At 46.7% G+C, this 18,708-nt stretch overlaps 1 protein-coding gene across 2 annotated transcripts in view; it reads right to left on the minus strand.

Annotated features, from left to right (window-relative positions):
- Window positions 1-18,708, minus strand: part of LOC144126003 (hemicentin-2-like) — a 204,810-nt gene that overhangs the window by 53,223 nt on the left and 132,879 nt on the right. For both annotated transcript variants that reach the window (XM_077659866.1, XM_077659865.1), the window contains exon 5: window positions 2,233-2,336. In XM_077659866.1, the coding sequence (XP_077515992.1) occupies window positions 2,233-2,336 (104 nt within the window). The remainder of the gene's footprint in view (window positions 1-2,232; window positions 2,337-18,708) is intronic.

Here is an 18,708-nt window from a genome sequence, read left to right on the forward strand (position 1 = left end):
AAATGCAATAAAATGCGAGGTAGAAAAAGTGATTTCATTCATTTCTCCGGTCTGTTAGGCCACGTATTAAGGAAGCCCCGTCGTTGACGAGGCTTGCCATCAGTTCTGCAGTCTTCTGCACCTGCGCTAATAGCAGCACATTGCTGCTGTTCAACGCCCTCTCGCGTTCTGGAGATTCCAGTTCGCTGTTCGGTCGGTGCTTAGAGTTGCTTCCGGCTGTCAAAACGTAAAGCGATTGCGACTTTTCGGACAAGTCGGAAATGTTTTTCAATAAGTATGTCGAAACGTGCTAACGCCCTGAGTGGAAGCGGCAGAAGCGGAAAGAACCACGGGAGAGAACGACAATGCTGCAGCACATAACCGTCACCGTAACGCAATCTTCTTGTTCATCCAATTTAGCTAAGCAAGGATGGACCAAATGGAAAGAATTCTATCAAAAACAAAAAATAGGCTTAGATACGAAAGAGAGATACCGTTATTAAAAGGTCAGGTCGCAGGACTAGATACGACCTTCTAGTTAGGAGGCGAAGGAGGTGAAGGTCTTAGTAAGCGAGGAGGAAAAACGGGAAGAGGAGAACAGCAAACCCTTACTACTTTACTTCATTCCAGGTGTCTAGAAAAAAAATGTATATCTAAAAAAAAGCTACACGTTTGAAATAATGTCTTGTAAGAAAACCTTCTACATCAAGGTGAGAAAATAGGTTGGACTCAGGATTACCTTGCAGCATTATTGCGATCGTTATTCTTAAACTATGCCACCTCAAACCACATAGCTGCCTTTGCAATTATTGCGATTTTCGTAATGCTGATAATTGCACGCTTGTTTTAGCCAGAAGTGACGCAATTAAAAAAATAGTTACAAAAACTGCAAAAGGGCTGCTGTTAATTCTTTTTTCTCCATCATACAGATAAAAACTAAAGAAACCTGTTCCTGAAGGTTCTTATTTCTCATTAGGCATTGTAGTTCTTGCGTCTTTTGAATGGATGCTCTTCAAATACTAATTTTTCTTCAATAGGTGTCTGTGTAAAACTATGTCTGTAACTTATTCAATGCTTAACCCTCACGCTAGCTTGTGGTCGGTGGTGTTCTGCTCTCGAGAATGAGCTCCCTGTTTTGATGTGTAAAATAGCATGTCCAACACTGAGACTAAGGCGACGTAAAGAGAACACAGATGGCCGAAATTTCACTGTAGCCTTACATCTATATGCCATGCCTAACCTCCACGTGTAGCATTTGCACACAATAACCGCGAACATCTTTATTACGACGCTTCGTAACGACGGCCGCGTTCTTACAATCTTAGGGCACGACCTTCTTGCCTAGCCGCCCATTGCGTTTCATTTCGTCTAATTCTATTCTCTCGGACGACTTACAAGTATGACAAAAATCTGGAAGACATTTGATTTTCTCTTCATCTTTTTGACGCGGTTGCGCTGAATTCTTTGTCTGGAACGCGCAGAAACCGAAGCAGTACGAAGCGACCACGCAAGAATCGATGGCTACCGTCCGAGGCTCGAGCGACCGTGCTCAGGTTACCGGCGTACAATCAGCGAACAATGGAACGAGCCCCACCGTGTCAACCGAAATGCGACCTCAAGGCATTGCACTAACAGCGACGACACGTGATTGTGACCTTTCGCAGCTATGCGAGCAGCGCAGCAGCAAGATACCACCCTCTCGTAATATATCTGCCGCACGAAATCGAAGGAAAAGTTCCCTCGCAGAAAACCCCTGTGTTGTGCAGAGGAAAGCGAGGCACAGATCATAAATGAGACCTTCAAGCGTACACGGTACACTTCAAACACTCGATCATTGTTTTTCTCTGCATGTAAACAGTGACAAAGGCACTTGGTTAATTAGTTTACCCACGCCCACGCTCTAGTTTCCTTGAAACCGCCGACCACTTTAGCCGCGAGGTCAATACGCCCGTCCGCACACTGCACACATTTTCTTCTTTCTTCGTCTCGGGCAAGGCGACTGCACTGAGGCCTACACCACTCTTGATCAACGTCACAGAACGATAACAACACGCATCCAAGCACGCCATTATTTTCTCCCTGGAAAGTACGCGAGGTAGATGTTGCTTCGTCTTTCGGCTTCGCAAACAAGGCGTCGCTGCCTGCATTGTGGCATACCGAGCAGGCTTCAATAGAAAGAAAAAACGCCAGAAAAAAACAAGAGATAGAGAGAAAGAGAGAGGTGGTTCGAGTGGGCGTGATCGAAGAGCTCACCTTCGGCGGAGGTCTCGATCCGACCACTTCGCAGCGGAACTCGGCGGAGACGTCGACTTCAAAGGATCGGTGCGTGCCGAGTATCTTCACCGAGACGGGTGGCACTGCGAACAGGGAGAATAGTGAGCGGTATCAAAGGAATGCTCGCGTTTCCATTGTTTACGGTCCTTTAAAACGAGTGGAATGCGCGATGACGATGGCGAGCAATAACTTCGCCGCGCTTGCCCGCGTCAAGGAATTGATGCACGGAGCTTCAAACTCACTTTCTTCAAGCTTTTATGGCTAGTATTCGCATGTTCGAGAAAAAAGTCTTTGCAAAATATGTGTCCGTTTAAGGACATGCTTTCATCGAACAACGAGGAACTCGTAGCGTAGCATAGTTCCTTCATTTCTAGTTTCCTTTTAACCCCATTAAATGCTATTAAGCTGCTGTATAGCGTTGAACTATAAAACGCTGTGATTCGGGAAAGGAAAGAAAAAGGGCTGTTATTGGTGACCATGAAGACAGATGATGATTGCGAGTCTAGAAAGATCTAGTGGCCTTATTGAACTGGTGGTCAAGTCTCATGCTGCAAAAAAGGCCTAAATAAGGTACGAATGAGTTAAATCAAAGCAGTCAATTTTTCCGCGTGGTACATTACAGATGGAGAGGGGCTGTAAAGAAGATCAGCCCGTAGACAGCTTGACTAGTCCGCAGCACCCGCCTCGGATTAGTTACGAACAACAACAACAAATAAATAACCACATACATAGCCCTCGAGTTATCATTAACTTACATTGGATGAATTACTCCTCCTGCCTGAAAAAAATGACCTTGAAAAGGACAGTAGCGTGGCTTTTTGGGTTTGTTGGTACATAGTTACAATACACTGTAGCGCAGCAAAAGACGAGGACTCAAGAGGACACAAAGCAGTTAAGGCTCAGCGGATTTCTCATAGTCGTAGCAGCTCAAGCTTTATGAAGTACACGCCATTAGGCAATTTTATACACAATAATCAATTAAGAACAAAACATCAATTATGAGGGCAAACAAAATGAAAAAAAATTATTCAAGGAACGTCCAGACATTCCTATAGTCACATAAACAGAACACTTCCCGATGACAGCCCACGGTAGCATACTTTGATATGTTATCACACTGTATACACAAGCAGAAACAACTACCGGGGATAAAACTAGGAACGCATATGCAGTTAAGTCCCCATATATTCGTACATTGTACGAAGCTCTTTGTGCCCACAAGAAAGTTGATCAAAGAAATTCAATTGGCGTTCATTTGACAAGGCATTCAACTGATATAGATGATAGTGCTCTTCTTTCGCTGATTTTAGGCGAGGATTAGGCACGAGCCAGATCTTTGAAAGTCTTGGTGTATAAGCGCTTTCTCTTTTTTTGGACTGGACTACTAAGTTATCAATATTGTTTCGTGTTTCTATTTTAAAGTCCCAGATTAATCGGTATCTGTGAAGATTGTGTGTTCTAATGACTATAAAAGTGCGGAAAAAGTTTGTACTTGGCGCTTCATAAGGTGCGATGTGAACGTGCCATATATATTTATTTTGTAGTTGGTGAATGTACTTCAGCATAGAAAAAGGTGCCATTCCCCAAACTAAACGACAATAGTTAAGGTGAGAGCAAAGCAATGAGCGATACCAGGTGCTTCAGGTAATTAAGACTTTCAAAAATTTTCGAAAATAGGCTTTTTTGGGTAAAAGTATGGCTTTTCTGGCATAGTATTACCAGTTTTGGCAGGCACCAGAGAGCAGGTGAATTGTCTCATGTAGTAAGCTGGTTAAATAGTTTCTGGTAACTAACTTTTTAACTACCAAAGATAGGCACCTGGTTGCTATTAGAGATTTGTACCCAACCGCTAGTAATAGCCACATCTGTTTTAGAATTTAGAAAACGCGATTATCCTCGCCGCTGTGGCACGACAAAATTTGGCTGCATATTGCGAAAATACTAATGCGCTTTCGAAAGCATGCAGGCAAAGCTACCTCTCTTGTGCACGTAACTAGTCGAGAAAGCCGGATTTTGTAGAGTCACACCGCCAAGGATAATCACATTTTCGAAATTCTGAAAACTAATATGGCTATTACTAATGACCGGCTACAAATCACTAATCGCAACTAGGCGCCTAACTCTATTAATAAAAAGTTAATTCTTAAAACTTAGTTAACCGGCTTACTACTTAAGGCGACTCGCCGGTTTTCTGGTGTCCACCAGCACTGATACTACTTTGCTGCAAAAGCTATGTTCTTACACCAAAAAGTCCATTTTTGAAAATTTTTGAAAGTGTTCGCTGCAATAACCCAGTATAGTAAGAGCTTTGACCCTTTACAGCAAGAAGGTACTTAATGCGACTTATAATCCCAGTACAGTCAGCTAACTCCTAAAATAGGTGCTTTACATTACCACACCACGACATACTGTCTGAAAACACAATTTAGAAGGTTGTTTCTGATTTCGGTCGTGGACGTAATACACTCATCACAGAAGCTTCCCACTGAAGCGACAGAAGAGGAGCCGCGAAAAGTGACCACTCGCACGCCCATCCCGCATAGACATTCCCTGCTGAAGTAATCGTAACAGCCCATAGTGACGTCGTTTTGCCAGACCCGCACAGGAAAACATCCGGAGCAACAAACTCGCTGTCTACAATAGGTCCGGAAGCCCTTGTACTGAAGACACACAAGTCAGCGGGGGGCAAAGCTGTCTGCGGCAGCAAAGGAAAGTTCACCACTCACGGCAAAAAAAAAAAAAGGAGAGAGAGAGAGAGAAGATTCGCGATAAAACAGGAGAGCTAGCAGACAAAGAATCTGGCTGTCCCAAATGTGCTGCTTCGTGTAGCAGCTCACAGGCACCGCGCACCGACGCTGGCTTTGCTCAAGGAAACGACGGTCCTGAAATAATACAGACGTCGGAAGCAACGTTGCGGGAGAAAACGTCTAAGCGCAGTCTCCCGCAGCAGATCTGACAAGGTTATAACAATAAGATCCGGAACCCGCGTAATAGCCCCGCAGCAACCCTGCGACCAGCTTCATCGAATTTTTTTTTCTGCCACTAAACGCATCACAACAGGAAGGAAGCCCTGGGGTTTGCTGTCCTCTCACAGCATAATCAGTGTTTCTTCCAGGCCCTGCCCTGCCTTCTTGGAAGCAGGTAACAGTGTTAGCTCGAGAAAAGCCAGAAAACATAACGTTCTGCCTTCTGGGCGCTGCACTCCTGACCTTTGTTTCTTGAGGACGTTCACAGGTGGCTGCAAAGAAGACGAGTTGTTTCTAAACACGATGAAAATACCAGTCGTATTGAAAGGTTCCTGGATAAATTAAAGCAGTTTCAGGCCTTTCACTTTCTCCCTCTTTTTGGGTTGCGCCTCGGCAAAAGAACAGAACTTTTACGTAGCGCTCAAAAAGCAAGCCGTCTCAACTCAAGCACAGTGTTGATATATTTGAATAACACATTTTGTGGGGTAATGGCTTGACGCTAGTTGTTTAACTGGGAGAAGTGACAAGATCACAAGAAAGGCAAGGACGACACACGGCAGTTGATGGGGCACTGGATTCTGCCTGACGCTGTTTTTTCTGCTTGTTTGTTGCGTTCTTTGACCGCATGCAGAGTGCTTGTGTACCTCCTGGTTGAAGCCGAGCGTGAGACCCTCCTGTAAAACCTAAGGAGATTGACCGTTTCCTTGGACGACTTAATAATAATAATGATAATTGTTTTTTTGGGGGGGAAAGGAAATGGCGCAGTATCTGTCTCATATATCTTTGGACACCTGAACCGCGCCGTAAGGGAAGGGATAAGGGAGGGAGTGAAAGAAGAAAGTTGGTTTGGTTTGGTTTATAGGGTTTAACGTCCCAAAGCAACTTAGGCTATGAGAGACGCCGTATTGAAGGGCTCCGGAAATTTCGACCACCTGGGGTTCTTTAACGTGCACTGACATCGCACAGTACACGGGCCTCTTGAATTTCGCCTCCAGCGAAATTCGACCGCCGCGGCCGGGATCGAACCCGCGTCTTTCGGGCCGGCAGCCGAGCGCCATAACCACTCAGCCACCGCGGCGGCTGAAAGAAAGAAGAAAGGAAGGAAAGGTGCCGTAGTGGAGGGCTCCTAAATAATTTCGACCACCTGGGGATCTTTAACGTGCACTGACATCGCACAGCACACGGGCGTCTTAGCGTTTTTCCTCCATAAAAACGCAGCCGCCGCGGTCGGGTTCGAGCCCGGGAACTCCGGATCAGTAGTCGAGCGCCCTAACCACTGAGCCACCGCGGCGGGGTGGACGACTTCTCTCGCATCGTGTACGCTGAGAGCTCCCGAACTGAGCGGCGATCAGTGTCACAATCACTCTTGATGTTTTTAAAGGACACTAGCTTCGTGGGTCAGTTATAGAGACACCATAATTCAGATCAGCTACTCAGGTGGAGCAATTGCCGCCAATCCACTGCAAGGCTAATCTCGCCTGAACCTTAACACCAGCACCACAACCGCTTCTTCACGCCCACATGCTTATACTGGTGGTTTGGCGATTAAAAAAAAAAGTAAGTTCTGCGGTACCATGTGTCGTGATTGCTCCGACCATCGTCTTGTCAGTCCGCGCTGTAGCGCGAGTATCATTTTTTAAGCCGCTTAAGTCATTTCAACCCCTAAAAGAGGACAGTTAGTTAAATTTGGTTTATTTGCGCACAATCCACAAGGGCCTCGTGCTTCGCCAAACACAAACAAAAAGTAAACAGATAAAAATATCGTAGGAAGACTTTTTTTCGCCTCGCATCATGAAATACTCCAGCTCCGCTAATAGTTCAAGCGCATTGCGACACTAGATAGCATTTGTTAGCTTTCAACAACTCCGTTAAAGTTTAAATATATATTCAGGGAGGGGTAATGGCTGCTTCTGGGAAACTCTTAGCCTTCTGCGGACGTCGAATGTTTTGTTTTTTTTGCTATACCTTACTTTGCACTGCTTTAGACGCTGTAGCCGAGGCGAACGGTGCGGTATAGGGGGGGAGGGATTTCATTTTCGCATCCTATAAACCAACGAAACGCGAAAACACCACCGAGCGCTGAACTTTTATAGCCAGTGACTTACACTTGGACATAGAAGGGGGGTATCGTAGCGTCTGCGATGAGTGGCTATGAATTTTTTTTTATTGCCCTCATATTATTTCTCCCGCTGTTTCTTGGCCCATGAAAGTTACGAGCGTTTTTTTTTTTGTTGTTCAGAAGAGCCCTCTCCAGACCCCTGCGCCTCAGAACATTGCGTTAATGTTTAGTAAACAAAACAAGAAGAAAACAACTACACAAACCTCTTGGCGTGAATTGAGGAAAATACACAGTTTAAATCTTTCGGGTTACAAAAAAAAAGGAAATGTTACAGTGCACGCAATTCCCTGCTACGTACACTTACAATATAATTATTTTAAGGGAACACCCTTACGCCGCACAGACAGTCACATACACAGGCGATTGCAAAACATGCGGACACGTGCATGCCAGGCAAGAGGGGTGTGCTGTCTCGCTAAACACTGCGCGCGGTGGAGCCAGAGAATATAGCCACCCACGTAACCTTCGCTCGGCACACCGATTACTTGGCGGTCCAATTCGGGATAACGACTGTGCTGCCACTCTGTGCCTGCCTCCGACAGCGCACTACGTGTACACGCAAGCGAGTCACTGATAGGTGGCGCCGCGGCGAAAGGAGCCATTACCGCCTAACTCTCCTTTCATTTTTAGTCGTTCTTTCCGCTGCCATGGATGGTTTAACCATAACGGCACCACGCCTGGCTGACTCGCCAAAATCACTTTCACACGAGCAGAGCTTGCCTCTTGGACATTACGTGGAGGAAGAATGAGAGAGGCACGAGGACGTTAAGGAGATAAAATTTGAGAACGCAGGTAACTGCGGAAATTAAAACACTGCGCGGAAAAATAAAGCCGGCTACTTTTGCGTACTTAGACCTGGTCGCACTTAAGCACAACATCATTGTAAAGTAGTACCCGAACATCTAAGAGATAAGCGTAGAGGCTAAATCAAAACTTGCACAGAAAATTATGAATTAATTAGAGGTCTCCATGACGGCAAAAACAGCCCGCTACTTTGTGTACCTAAACTACGACTCGGTTAAATACAACGTCATTGTGGAATAGCACCGGCACGCCTAAGAGGGGAGATAACGAAGAGATAAAGTGAAAATTATGCTGAAAGTGATTAATTAAGTGGGTTTTCATAACGACCGTATTTATGAGAACTAACGTAAGCGCGCAGTCGCCGCTCGTTTAAGCGAATACGTTATTTATTGGCGGTCGTCTTCTAATTTCGTTTTCTCTTTCTTTGTTTCGCGCTCCGATTAGGAAGAAGTTTTGCCACTAGTGAATGAACGCGGCCGCGAGCGAACTTTTCTTCTCCTCATATTGACCGCAAGAAGAAGAAGTCCGATATCACAGCTCGCGCTCGTGGTCAGAGCAGCCGCGAAGAGGTGATGGCAGCTGACAGCGGAGAGCTCCGACAGGCAGTATGTTCCTGACACGCTCTCACCACCGCGGCCTGATAAATGGAGGGTGCCAGGCGAACTCTAAGAAGGCGAGAGATCACCCTTAATGACCTCGTGGATCTATGATTATTATTATTTTTCTCCCTCGGCTTCCTCGGGCCGAAAAAGAGAAAGTTGATTCCCGCTAGGCAAACGAAAGAGCAGAGTTTGACAAAAAAAAAAACATGATCCCGAGGGAGTAAAAAAAGAAAACTTACTCCCCTGAGAAGAAGGCGAAAGAAGAAAAAAAGCAAACAAAAGCTGCAGCTCGAGCCGGCATTAGTGCTCTCGGCAGAAGCTAGCTCGCGCCGCCCGAAACAAGGCGTGAGCACAGCGCGCAAGAAACAAGTTACACAGGCGAGCGAACGGGAACTGCGCCCTCGCGAGAAGAAGCCTGTAGAAAGGAGACGTACGCGTGATCTCGTTGGTTGGTTCGTATAGCGTCATCACAAGCTCGTTTTCGGGCCGACTTGCTTGGACTGGGTTTTTCGAGGGTTCTGGCTCGAAGTGGGGGCCTGCTCCGCCGTCGTTAACCCCCCCACTCGCCCGCAGCACGCCTCTCCAATCTTTCCTCCAGAGCCCCTTGGCGCCACTCTCCCCCTCGTTCCTCTCGCCACCCACCAGTCCTCGCTCATCTCGCCTTTCCGGCCTGCGCAGGAGCAACTCGCACACCTTGTGGCCGTTGCAGCTAGCCCGGGTTTTCCATCACCGAGGCCCCGACGAAAGGTGCGTGCTCGCGCAGCAGCAGCAGCCCAAGCGGTTGCGCGGTACTTTTCCTCTTTCCTCCCTTTTCTCCCCGGAGCCACAATCTCCCGCGTTTCTTCGCTATAGGTACCAAGGCCGCTGCTGCGCTTCCCCGATCTCGAGTGGGAAGAAAAGTTTTTCGCCTCCCGAGCCTTCCCAGCTCCCCCACTGCCAGGCGCCAACAGCCAACAGCCTCGTTGGAGAACTATGACGAAAGAAGAAAGATCCAAGGCATCCTTACTCTCTCTGTCTCACGCACACGCACACGCACACACGCACGCACTTTCGATCGGGCCGCATCTGCGGCGCGGCTCATCTGGCCTGACACGCTTTCTAGCCGCTCGCCGTCGTGACTGATTATATGGCGGGCGGAGAGCAAGGGCAAAAAGTTGGAAAGCCATCGACGCCGGGCTCAGCACCCACGGCTCCTCGCGCCTCCGTGGAAGCGAACGGCGCATTTCCTGCCGCGTTTCGATCTGCTTGTTGTTCGAACGACTTGGTTAGTGTTCTCTTCCGGGATCTATTCTCATTGCCGCTAAGGCGGCCAAGGTCGAAGCATTAATGGCAGTAGGCGCGGTACAAAGGCCTGACTAATGGGAGCCTGGCTACAGCGTACGCGTGGTGCAGCTACCCGCGGACACGATTATGCAAAACACTGGGTGGACCGCATTCTGCTAGTTTCTCATAATCCCGGCTGTATATAACTTTCGGGAGTCGAACACAGACCATGCGCTTGGGTTAGGTCAAGCAAATCTTTCTTCCTCTCTCGCCCCTCCCCTTTTTCTTATAGATGCTTTGGATGTTTAGTGATTTTTGTAGTAATCAACGCCGAAAATGTAATGATCAGCGCAGGCGCGAACGGGGAATCCTGCTACAAACATTCTGCTGGCTGGGTGGACAGCTAGTGTGTGTGTTAAGCTGCAGTGGAACGACAAAAAAAAAGATGGCGCACGAAGATGAGAAGGAGAAGGCGATCGTGTTCATGGGGAACTGAGTGCAAAGGAAAGGCCGGGGGGAGGGGGGAGACTGAAAAGAGAAGGGTATACGCAAGGACGATCTGGGGTGTGCGTGAGCAGGTGAGTCCATCAAACGCCTAGGTGGGTCCACGCTGTTGCAACTCGTCATAGGCAAATACTCGTGACATTCCAAGAACACCAGCCAGGAGGACCTAAATTCAAACCCTGAAATCAGATAGTAAATGCTCTACGAAGCAGCAGTTTACACACGCGGGATATAGTTCAGGAAGAATCGCCCCTTCCGCGCTGTGTTTGTTCCGTTGCCCGAGTGGCTCGCCGGCTCATTCAGACGTTGTCAGTTTTGCTATAAAAATATTTCTTGGGAGCGCTGTTCCATATATGTCTACTCACTAATGAGATAGAAGATTCACTAAGTGTGATAGCGTGATTTTTCTGGTGCCAGCAATGCAGAGAGAGCATGCCAACTAGAGATTTCCACGATGACGCAGTAACGCTCGCAAGACCATGACAGCACAGTTCTGATCAGGAACCTAGTGTATATTTGTAAGCAGATGACTTCCCTGCACTAAAAGGGCCTATGTAGATGCAATGTGCCATGACATCGGTTGGTATTATAGATATCCCCCTTGGCGTCATTAGCAGTTGCGACATGTCAGGGTAGGGCAAATTTATTTATTTATTTATTTATTTATTTATTTATTTATTTATTTATTTATTTGCACATACTGCTAATTACATTTGGGGTTGCTGCATGAAGGCATTCCAGGGTCAATAAAACGACTGAAAGGAATGCATGCAGTTGGAACAATGCAGTTGGTAAACATGCTAATTGAAAAAAAAAATGGCAGCGGTAACGCAGTCACTAGAAGTAGCTAATCGAGTGCAACAAACTTCAACATAATTAAAAACAAAAAGAACAAAAATAACACAATAATGGGTCACATCTTGTAAATAACACCAAGAGAAGAAATGTGAAGTTTCTTTAAAAACTGTACAATAAACCCGAATGCAAAAAGAAGCACCGCAAGAGATACGAAAGCAATATTGATAGTTACAAGCCGCACAGTTGAAATACAGAGCTGAAACGCTAATAACGGTACACTGGCAAATGTGAAAAATTATCAACGAAGGAACACTCGGGGAATTATTTTGCTAATTATATGGTTTAATCGGCAGAAATCAATAATTGCAAAACATGTGCCTAATGTTCGTTTCTAACGAAGATACACGTACGCATCCCACAAAAAAAAGTGACAAACTATTGTGACATATTAAGCACGGTGCTTTTTACGGCGAGAGCTGTTATTGGGGGCCCACCCTGCGCCATCGTGTGATTGAAACTAGTTGTAGTTTTTGGTACGGCTCCAAGTCAATCGGAGCCAATCCAAGCGGCTAAGCAGACAGGATAGAAGAACATAAGCTAAAAGGAGGATAAAGTAATGGGGAGCGAGAGGAAAGCAAGGAGAATAATCGAGAAAAATCAGATAAAAGGGGGGAAAAACGGAGGGATGCAGTCGTGGAGAGAGTAGTGAACATGACTGCTCTTGCCGAGTGTTCTCAGCCGCGGCCAAGTTTAGCCAGTAATGTTCTCCTGCAAAGCCGTTGTTTCGGAAAGCACAGCTTCAGTTAGGCATACCAAAAAGCTCGCAGATGTCCTGGGAATGTTTCGTTTTCTTTCCGGTGGGCGCATCGTAGTCACCTTTCTACATTAACAAGCGGTGCAATTAATTTCCAAAGCCACGAATTCATTGTCTTGGAAGCGGACACGCTCTCGAAGAAAGCTCGAATCTAGGAGTGCGAAAAAAAAAATCAAGCGAAACAACTCTCGTTCATAGCGAAAAGGACTCACAGGAAACGTATTAAAGGCTGTAATACAAAACAGATCCAGCAAACCTGCGCCAAGGAAGAGCATCAGCGCCCACAACAGCTCGAGAACAATGTTAGGGAAAAGCAGTGAGAGAGCAAGCGAGGCATGCTGCCCACAGCGAGAGCATCATTACGTGCAAGCCAAAACACTTATGCTTCCTGGCGAACCGAAACAGGTCGTTAATGCTCTTGAAAGTACGAACGAATAAAAACAGGAGGGGGGGGGGGGGATGCTCTAACGCAAGCAGCAGCAGCAGCAGGCCGGCTTAGACACCGGCATCTTGGACAAAGAGAGGGACGAATGGGGAAGAGCAGAGGCTCGAGAGTGGAAGAGGTGAGGGTGAGCTGCGGAGCAGGCACGGCCCGCGCACACTCTCAAGCGCAGCCCAGGGTAGCTCCATCTAGGGGGCCGAGAAATTAAAAACGAGCCAGAGAGAAAGGCGAGACAAAAAGCGGTCCTCCCGACGAAATCCAAATCCATTAAGACGTCGTCTTCTCTCTCTCTCTCCCTCTTTTCCGGCAAAAGCTTCCCTTCGCTCATTGCCAGGTTCTCATTACGCCTCCGGTTTTTGCTTTTACTCGATCCGCGTCCGGCTTCCCTTTACATCTCCCTCTCTCCCCTTCGCTTCTATGCCTTTTCTTTTAGGAAACGCGAGCTACCAGACATCCTGTTTTTTTCTTTCTTTCTTCTTTTTGTTCTTTAAAGCGTGCTCGAAAAGCCGGCTCCGCTCCGGATAGTTTACCCGGCTTGCTCTTCATCCTCGCTTTGTCGGCCACCACGAGATGAACGACGAGCCTCGCTTAGGCCTAACGATACATTAGGCCGCCGCTTTTGCGGGAAACTAGCCGCGCGGGGAGGAAGCAAGAAGAATAGGGAAGGACAAGAGACGGGAACTATGCGATCCTTCCTTCTTTTTTTGAGGGAAGTGTCCCTACGTTTGGAAGGCGGGAGAGGGGGAAAATGATAGAAAGAGAAACGCCGTTCTTTCCAGCTCCCCGGCCATCAGGACGGCCACCACCACCTCCCGGAGCTGACGCTGAAGGCAGCAGCGCGAGCTTAATGACCAGCCAAAGCGTGAATCTCAAATACAGTCATTGTCGAAGTGAAGGGAAAAAGCATGAAACGGTAGTTGGCCGAAAGAATTAACCCGGCGCCAAAATCTTCTCGAGGCTACCAGCAAACACTGCGTTGAATATGGAAAGATGGAGATAAAGACATTGCGAAGTTTAAGCACCCAGAAAAAAAATCACGAGAGAATCTCTGAATACGAGGGAAGTCGTAAGGGCGTTCTTCTGTTCGTATGCAAGCTTTTTTTTTTTCTTTTCGTTCGCCTACTCTTTCCGAGGTTGCGTTTGTTCGGACGGTGCCGAGTCGATCTCTGCTGTTCGATAGCGGACTGTCGATGAGTGAATGTATTCTTAATTAGCCCTAATTGCCCTCGGACAGGCTCGAGGATTCCCAGATGTCTATGTTAGGCGCAGACATTGCGGCGAAAATAAACGCAGACCACGGAAGGAAACCACGTCGTGCATACAAATGAGCCGAGAGAATCATCGCGCCATTTTCTTTTGGAATTTTCTCGCCTTGGTGAACCGGGCACGCTTAACCGTCAGGTTAATCGAGTAGAAAGCTTCTCTGGTTTGCAAATTTCTTGAACGTATTACTTATTTCTCTCGCCCGGCGGCTCCTGCTTTGTTGAGCCTATCTGCCTAAATTTAGGCCGAGGCTGTGCGCTTTTCCAGCTTTTCGTTTTGTTCGACTCTGTGCAGCCTATACAACAGTTCTGTTAGTAGGTCGTCACAACCACTCCTTTTTTCATTCTTGCTTCTTCTTCTCATCTTTCTTTATTTTTAGAAAAGTACAAAACTCTAGATTAGGTATTACTTTGTACTTATAGCGCCTGCTTTGTGCAAACGGCCCAGGTTGCTCTCACAATTTTTATATAATGTTAACACTGTGGATATATTTTCCTGTAATGAATTCAAATGTATCGGTGTCTTGTTTTCCAGCAATATCGTGGTTCGAGCTTCCTACAGAAGAATGCCAAGCGTTCTGCTTTAAAATCTAATTAATTGTTATTTGCTACTAACGCAAGGCGTATAAGAGTACGCGTGCACAGTATGGAACCCTAAAACTAAATAATATATTAATAAATTAGAAAAGGCTTAAAATCTAGTTGTCTGTTTGGCTTTGAATAATTACAACAGGAATCTCAGTGTGCCATCAGCGAAGAATTTGTTAGGAGGGGACGCACCCTGTCCGCCAAAAGGGATTGTCCGAAAAACTGCTGCACCGATATTTCGGACCTTATGAGGTGCTCCGTCGTGTTGGAAACGTGGATTATGAGGTTGTTCCACGTGGAACTGTGGCTACCGGTCGTCGGCAACCACGGACTGACATTGTGCATGTAATGCGACTTAAGCCATACTTCTCGCGTGAGAGCGATGACGCTCCACTTTAAACTGTGTTCGGGTTCTGCGTTTTAATTTGTTTCTTTTTGTTCGTTTTCTGCTTTGTACATACCCTCGCATCGGGACGATGCTTTTCTTTTTCGGGGGACTAATGCCACGGACCTGGCTCGAGCTACCTGCACGCTAAGCCGTGACGAGGACGAAGTGGTCGCGTTCGCGTGAGGCGTGCTCGAGCTGGCTCTGTTCTGGGCGATTAAAAACCTCGGCCGTTCTGCGGTCCCCCTCTACGTCTACGACTGTTCTCCGTCTGGCCTGTGACAATATCAAGAAAAGTTAAGCCTAGCAGGGTCGGCAGAAAGTTAGGTGGGCGGATGAGATTAAGGAAGTTTGCTGGGATAAGCTAGGTGACTGCAGCTTGTAGAAGACCGGGTTAATTGGAGAGATATGAGAGAGACTTTTGTCCAGCAGTGGGTGTAGTCAGGCTGATGGTGATGATGATTATTCTTGTGGTCCATTTTCTCAGCTCTCTCCTTTCCCTCGCTCTCCTCTTTTCTTTCTCTCGTTCTTACACATACGCGCGCATCGCTCTAAAATTAATTATGCGTTTACTGTTCTTCGCATAACCTTATGCAGTGCTCATTATTAGAAGGGCTCTTCTGGGAGCTTAATTCGTCGATCTTTAATAAAGTGATTTTCTCGCTCTCTGAGGGGCTTTGTGTCCAGGGGGGGGCTGGAGTTTAAAATAAATATATTAAAGGTTGGGTGAAAGTATATAGTGTCAAAAATCTCACGTCCGGTGAGAAAGATCACTTCACTTACGAGTTTTCATTAATTACAAGGCTTTTTGATCATCCATCATAGTTGCAAAAAAAAAATGACGCCTGCAGAGAAACGTCGAGGTTCATTACGCTGCACTCAAAAAAACAATATATGAAATCCATTCTCAGACAAGAAAAGAAAAAAGGAGGCGCAGCCAGCTTCCTAAAATTGTCATGATCCAGGGTCACGCTCTGCTTAATAATTAAATTAATTAGAAGCATTTGTAATAATAAGGAGAACCCCGGACATTCACTTGCTATCTCTTCGGTCGAATTTGGTATTGGTTGCCCAGCAGAGGTCGTTTCTGTATTTAAAGTTCCTTTTTTGAACGACTGCGATTTGATGGTAGAGTCGAACATGGATATATCGAGGCCGGGTATTTCGAATTATTGACTATGTCGAACGCACAGATTGCGCCTTTGAAATCCCCGCGTAAAAGTATATCAAAGACACGCGTTGTATAGAATCCATATTTGGCCTGTCGTTGGGTGCGTCGAATTGCACGACACGTCCCTATAGCGGCGCTTTCCCTGACGACTCTCTTCTATCACTTTTCGTGCGACGAGACAGGTTGGTTGCGCTGCATTGGGCACCTGCGGGCAGCGCTAGCACCGTGAAACCATGTGACGGTGTGAATGTGGGGTGCAGTTGAAGGTGGCCATCGATCTCTTTCACTTATTTCCCCTCTTCCTCATTGCCATGCGCTGAAGCCAAGCTTAGTAACTAAAGCCTAGCAACGGCCCGCGTGTGGCGTGCTCACTCGTCTCGCTGCCGAAGGCGTTGCGGAAAGCAGCTGGACCTTTATTTTAATGAGCGATTATTCTATTTATAGTGCAGTTTCTATGCGAATAAGGTACAACTTGAAATGCCTAGCGGGCTGCCTGCATGCCGGCGGATGGCACGTCGCTGCAAGAAGCAGCTCACTAGTGTGGGTGCAATGTTTTCTTGCGTCCAGGTTACAGATAAGCTTGCTATGGCCATTTTTTGAATATGAAATTATCGATACATCGAACTATTTCGCGACCGCCTTTGAGTTCGATACATCCACGTGCGGGAGAACTCCTAAGAAACCGTGAAATTCAGTAAATACAATTCGATGAACAGTTAGTAAGGATTTAGTACAAAGATAACTGACGCCAACCAGGTTAATTTTTGAAAAAAAAACACGACGGAAACCGAAGCTAACCAGCACAGGGGGCTTCTGCTGGAGTCGTGACGCATACAACAGACACGAAGGAATGTTAATCGGTCCCTGCGGAGACTTTCTTCGTCTTACATCCATGGTTTGCGGCCATTGACCCGGAGGTATTCAAGACGAGGGCTTAAAAAGCCAAGCTGCGCCTCGCCCGTAGTCACACTGTGAAGAAGGGGCCAAGCCGGTCCCGAAACGTCGTGTTTTTAAAAAATTAACTTGGTTGGCGTCAGTCATATTTCTACTAAATTAATTTTCCCAACCAGACAGACTTCTGTCAAATGCCTTCTTTTGAGTTAGTAAGGAGGGTGGAGCAGCTGCACTTTCTAGCAATTCCTGCCACTGTATTTCCTCAGGTAGTTTCAAAAATCACTTCCGGAATGTACCTTCAATTTATTACCATCATTATGGACCGAGTTATTCATAATGATGGTAATAAATCGAACCTTGGAAGTGTTCATCAGCGCCACCTTCGTCCATTACTGCGGACGCAGTACGTCCTGTATTGCCGCGAGTGTCACGTGAAACATGATAGAAGGGTGAGGGCGGAAGCTGTGCAAGAACCCTCTTTTTCCACCTACGGTAGTCTTGATGTCATTGGTAGCATAACAACGAATTATCGTGCGCTAGCACGACAATTCGTGACTGACCCTAAGCAAAACCGCCAGTCGACATAGCAATCTGCCTGCATTGCAGTTCATACCATTCGAGATGGTCTTACGAATTCAAGGCTTTCCTCTGTAATGTCGCATATTTTCGCCTTAAACAGAGGCTGAGCGTGCTCTGGAAAGCGTTCCCTTCGAAGCATACTTTATGTTTCCAGGATGTCCCGTGAGCGGGAAAGAAGAAACCTAATTTCGCCGTATAGTTAGTGAACGTCATTCGCGCTAACTAAGAAGTGTAAACTCTGATTTTTAATGTCGTCTTTTAGCAATCGTTTCCAACCTAATGGCTCATTGAAATAGCACACTCAGAACTAAACGCCCATTAAGTCTCCGTAAATGCGTTCTCAAGAAACATTTACGAGAAGAGGCGAGCAGTGGTATTCGAGTAATTAAACAGCATTGAGGTCAGAAGTCGCAGGGTGATCTCAAAGACCGCGAATGTTCAGGAAACGTCGGAAAGTAGTGACTTGCGTCTTCGTACCCTCGATTAAAGTAGAACGCACTAGGCAGGACCTGAACAGCGTATATTGCATGTGCTGATGGTAGATCTTACCTCGCGACAATGACTGCGAGAAGAGTACGAGATGGGAAAGATTGCGCGTTTGGTGCTGGTCGTTCCCTTTTTTCCTTTCTTTCCCGTACGTTCTCTGCTGGGCAAATTCAAAATGGCCGCGAAGCACTTCTTTGTGAAAACTGCAATGCTATGGCTCTGAGGAGAGAAAGCGGACTAATGAGTTACCACGCGCCAAAGCAGCCATATGGGCCGCAAGCCGCGACTTTGGGTAGGGCTACGGGTCAATTTATAAGCATTTGAGGCTCTTTTAACGTGCACCAAAACTTCTGGGCACGCGTGTGCTTGCATTTCCCCCATTGAAACGCGGCCGTGGTGCCTGCAATCGAACGTCGAACGTCGAACCTGCGAACTCGTGCTCCTCAGCCGGATGCCATACATAGCCATAAAACCACAACCACTGGTGGGGGTAGAAGAGCCCGCATCGTTTGATGATGATGATGATGATGCTTTGATTTTCATGCCGTTATGGTAACTGGACCAAAAAGCGCCTTGCGTAACGTATTTCGTACCTTAAGCGTTTGCAACACCCGTGCTGACGCCGATGCCGTGTTTCTGCCATTGCGATTCCAGCTGTTTCACTTGTGCCCGGCCTCCTACTATTCGTCACTTCGTGTACATTACTCTCTCCTTCTAACAACACCCGGAGCAAGCGAGATATGTATTGAAGTCGAAGGTTTTGGTGCTTTTCTTCAGA

This window comes from Amblyomma americanum, chromosome 3 (genome assembly GCF_052857255.1).
Source record: "Amblyomma americanum isolate KBUSLIRL-KWMA chromosome 3, ASM5285725v1, whole genome shotgun sequence".
Lineage (NCBI taxonomy): Eukaryota > Metazoa > Arthropoda > Arachnida > Ixodida > Ixodidae > Amblyomma > Amblyomma americanum.